At 44.1% G+C, this 4,801-nt stretch overlaps 1 protein-coding gene across 1 annotated transcript in view; it reads right to left on the reverse strand.

Moving 5' to 3' along the window:
- Positions 1–328: 328 nt before the first annotated feature.
- The window catches only part of THSD4 (thrombospondin type 1 domain containing 4), a 447,797-nt gene continuing 443,324 nt past the window's right edge, over positions 329–4,801 (reverse strand). Inside the window, exons 14-15 of the mRNA XM_025040368.1 lie at positions 2,977–3,121; positions 329–2,528 (exon numbers count right to left, since the gene is read on the reverse strand). Coding sequence (XP_024896136.1) covers positions 2,386–2,528; positions 2,977–3,121 — 288 coding nt within the window. The 3' untranslated portion in view covers positions 329–2,385. The remainder of the gene's footprint in view (positions 2,529–2,976; positions 3,122–4,801) is intronic.

The raw sequence follows: 4,801 nt of genomic DNA on the forward strand, positions 1-4,801 counted from the left end.
TCACAGGATCGATCCATTTGATCCCACCCAATTCCACAATTGGCAGGATGACTATTCTCATGGGGGTCAATCATTGTCCTTTTAAAGAATCGTTAGGTAATATTTGGAAGCCACAGAACACTGTTAGATGTCAAGGAGACAAAGCCTTCATTGACCGGCCAGTTATGAGAATCCTGAGTTGGGAAGACTAGAGATGCTCGCCCCCACCTGACGGAGAAATTCCATTTAGGATGGAGAGCGCAGTCATGAATGGTGGGTGGCTCGGATGGCCACGAGGGTTTCTCTTAATCTGAGCTGAAATCAGCCTTTCTGCTCTTCCACCCATCGATCTTGCCCTGAACTCCAGCATGTAAAGAAAGCTTCTTCCAAAGACTCCTTCGAATGATTGGCTTGTTCAGTAAGATCTGAGAGCAACTGCACAACGGAAGAACTATCCTCGTAAGCCGTGAAAGGAAGAGGGTGGGCATTGGACAAAACCACTGATAGGCTTGGTGGGCATGGGAATCTGGGCCTCTTTCCGCCTGCTTCTCTGTGCGAGTTCATAAGAATCAGGAGAGATGGGGTGCTTCTGCGAAGTGGGGGCCAGGGCTCTCCAGGAAGAGGATGGCCACAGAAAGGCCCAGCGGAATTTCTGAAAGCTCAAAGGGAGTGAACCTAACGGAGCGTGTCAGACCAGGCAGCTGATACTGCTTCCAAAAGCTGCAAATGGTCATTGAGTTAGCAGATCTGAGGTTTAAAGGGTTCACGGGAAGAATCTAGGCTTGCTTTAAAAGCGAACTAGGCCCAGGACTATGGTACTAAATGAGATAGATTTTTTTTGTAAGCTTACTATTTGTTTAGCCTGATATTTTTCTTAATGGGTGAAAGAAAAAAAAATATTTTTTTTCTTAATTGACTTTTCAGATATTTCACTTCTCAGTATGCACTACAACCCCCTTTAGACCTCTGGAACTGAAGAGTTAGGTGGATGACCCTGCTGCTGCAGCCGTCACTGGAGTTTGCAGCCCCTTCTACCAGACTGGCGGCATTAATGTAGATGTTAGTGCCACATCTGGGAGGGAGCGGGGAGTATGGTTTGTGAGTCATGGGGCGAGGGGAAGGATTTGAAGTCACAGTGAGAAATCCACAAATCAAATCAGAAAGACCAAAGAGGGACTTTCTAACATAGACATAAGGTTTTTACTGCAATGGGCTGGTTAGACTTTCCATTGGGAGCAGCCCGAAGGGCTGGCTGAGGAAGATGCGGGAGCACACAGCTCTGGAAATCTGCTCTGGGATCCGAAAGTCTCAGTGGCCAAAGGGATCCTGACCTGAGATTCCAGAGGAGGACATCTCTCTGGGAGATGGAATCAGAATGAAGGTAATGACTTTGCTACCCAATGGCTTTCTGGTCTCATGGGGCAGTTCCTTTAAGGATGGGGGTTTAACAAAACCTGCAGAGTCCACTGACTACAATCTGTGACTTTGTGAGGGAAGGAATAAGTAGAAAAAGACTTCTGAGACAACTGACACAGGGGAGAGAGTCTTGACCTTTCCATGGAGGGAAGAATTCAAAGACCTGGGCTTTGTTTGCAAATTGGGAAACTTCTCAGCCTCTTGGTCTGGAAGGAAGCCGCATCCTGCAGACCTAAAACTTCTGGACAGGCCTTGGGGGCGGGGTTTTGTAGTCAGATGATTAGGGTCAGGACTCAGCTCTGCTATTGAACAGGTGAATATACCTGGCAGGTCAATTACCAAAGCTGAGTCTAAGTTTCTTTGTCAGCAAAACGGGGATAATGATTCCCATTCTGGGGTGTTGTGAGTTGCTAATGAGTTAATATCTGTGAATACGCCTGTGAAACAATAAAGCACTATATTGACTTGAGATATTTGTATCCTAAGGCAGGAAAATAGCCTGATGTCTTTGAGAATGAAGATAGGCACAGCTGGACTGAGGTAACAGAGGGATCAGGCATCTCAGAGGGCTTCGTGGGGCCCTGGGGCAGGGGTGCTACCTCCTCTGACTCTCCACGAGGCGCCGATATTGGAAAGGCCAGTAGCACCAGGGATGAGGCAGCACCCAGTCAGGACCCAACTGCTGACTTAGAAAGTGCCAGGACGGGAGTTGGCTGAGAGCTACCTGTACCCCTCCCTCCCACTGCTTGGTTTTCAGGGAGTACCTTTAGCAGATGCCAGGTTTCCCAAGGAGGAATTATCAGTTTATGGCAATGCTCAAAAGACAGGTATGGCTCCGCTCCTGGGCACCATGTGTACACTTTACCAAAGGCAGGGGTGGTGTAAGTTGGCTGGCAGCGCCCTGGGCCAGAGAGCCCTTGCTGGAGCAACAGCCAGCCAGTCACCCTGTTTAGACTCCCCGCCCCACCCTATGGATGCGGTGCGGGGGTGTTATCTGCTCCCCAGGAAGCCGGAGTGCCTGTTGGCCACACGAGTGCAGGAGGCGCAGCAGGCAGTCTTGTAGTAGTTGTAGACACAGAGTCGCGCTTGGACTACCACGTTGCAGTTGTAGTACCTGTCTTTGCAGTTTTCATCTGCAGGAGAAGAGAGCAGAAGAGTCTGAGCACAGGGGCAGCCGGGACTGCTGGAGAGAGGAAGGGCAGTGGGTGGGGCTCCCGATCCTGGCCCTGCTGTCTTTGCCTATGGGAGGAGTGAGTGTGGACGAAGGGCTTAGGTCTTTTCTTTTTCTTTCAACATGAAGTTAGAATCTTACTGCTTCGACCTTAAGAATGATGGAACCGAATCTCTGAATTCATTACCATTTTAATCAATTCACATTACAGTTTATCTTTTGGTGGGTGGCTTGGATTGCCATCTGTGCTATAAATTTATCATACTGAAAGTCCTTGGACCCCTGAACTCCATGACTATGCACAAGGTCACAGAGAGACCTAGATGGGCATGGCATTTTCATGCCAGAGAACGTGATGGAGCTTAACAAAGAAGAATCTTTACTGAGCCAAGATAGGAATTCCAACTTACCAACTTCAGGGACACAGTCCTGAGGGTTGCATGATTCTTTCTCTTCTGGTTTCAACTGAGGGTCACAGAGATTACTTAGGGTCATGTCATCTGACAGACAGCGCACTTCCCGGACCCGGAAGCCGCTCTGGCAGCTCTTGGAACACTGCATGGGGACAGAGGGAGAAAGTTAGATTTCTTGGCAGCCTATTAGCTCAGCATGCCAGAGAGGGCAGGTATTGGAAAACTTCAAATATCTCCAAAAGGAGACAGAATATTCAAACAAACTCCTATGCAACTATAAACCAGCTTCAACGTCCATCAACTTGTGGCCAGATGTGTCCCATCTATACCTCACTCATGTTTACTCTTTGAATTATTTTAAAGCAAATCTATACATCATATCACTTCTTCCATTATTTCAGTTTGTAGCTCTAAAACGCAAGGACTCTATAAAAAGTACCACAATATCTTTATTATACATAGTTCCTTATTATTTTAAAATATATATTCAGTGTTTCTATTTCCACTGGTCTTGTGAATCTCATAGATTTTTTAATATCGTTTTTTAAAAAGCAGGATCCACATTGGTCTACACCTTGCAGTTGGTTGCTATGCCTTTTAAAACTCTTTTAATACATAGGTTCCCGTCTTCTGTTCCTTCCCCTTGCATTTTAGTTGTCAAAGGAACTGAACCATTTGTCTTGCAGTTTCCCATGCTCAGGATTTTGTTGACCGCATCCCCATGGTACAGCTTAACATGTTTCTCTGTCATCTGTATTCTCTGTGGAAGTTGGATCTAGAAGAGGCCTTAACAGGCGCGGATTTAATTTTTTTGTGGTGAGACTATTTCATAGGATATGTATGATTATCTCTCTTTTGGGGATGTCAGCAGTCACTGATGAGCAATGCCCAGATCCTTTAGTTCATTCAGAAATTGAAAAATGATGATAATACCCTATCATCTCTTCTTTTTTCGTTAGCTGAGAATCTTTTCTGATGAATTCCCTTTACCTTCCCCCACACCTATATATTTGCCCTTTGGTTACCCAGTGGTGTAGGAAAGACAGAGTAAATGCTTGATTATTTTCTTTTATCAGTTTTCAGAATAATGAGTTGGTTCCCCTAACATCCTCGAATGGTGACCTATTAGTTATTATTATTATTATTATTATTATAAACTTACAAATTGATGGATTTAACATGTACAATGGGTTTCCTTCAATCTATGGTATTTATTACTTTTACTGATGCTCTCTGATGCCCTGTCAATGGCTAGCAGGAGCCTCTAAAAGTTGTTTCTTGAGTCCTTTGGTTACAGACTTGGTTGTCTTTGAGAGCTTCCCTTATTCCAATCTAATATATATATATATATAGTCCCAGACCAGAATCAGCCATTTCTCTAAGAATTCCTGGTTCCTTTAGTGGAGAGCGGCAGTTTGAAACCACATTTTGACTGATTGGCGTGCCCTTTGCTGCCAGATTGGTCATTGTTTCTAGGCCCTTTCGATGGCTAAAACTAGGAAAGTAAGATAAATTAATTAATGAGTTCATACTGATATTTCTAACTCAAATTCAGGTTAACATGATTTTTACTTACATCTCTTTTTTATCTGTATCTTTTTCTCCTAAGTTGAAAACCCTATTTCTCAAGGATACTGGGGATAATAGTTATACTATCATATTATCATACATATTATCACATATATTATCATAGTATCATAAAATATACTACTCATTTACTTTATCACACATTATGTACCCAACCATCTCATATAGTACAACATTCTCACTAAAAATGTGAGTATTGCAAACAATGTAAACATTTTTCCACAGGTCTTTTGTC

Source organism: Pteropus alecto, unplaced genomic scaffold (assembly GCF_000325575.1).
Source record: "Pteropus alecto unplaced genomic scaffold, ASM32557v1 scaffold38, whole genome shotgun sequence".
NCBI classification, from domain to species: domain Eukaryota; kingdom Metazoa; phylum Chordata; class Mammalia; order Chiroptera; family Pteropodidae; genus Pteropus; species Pteropus alecto.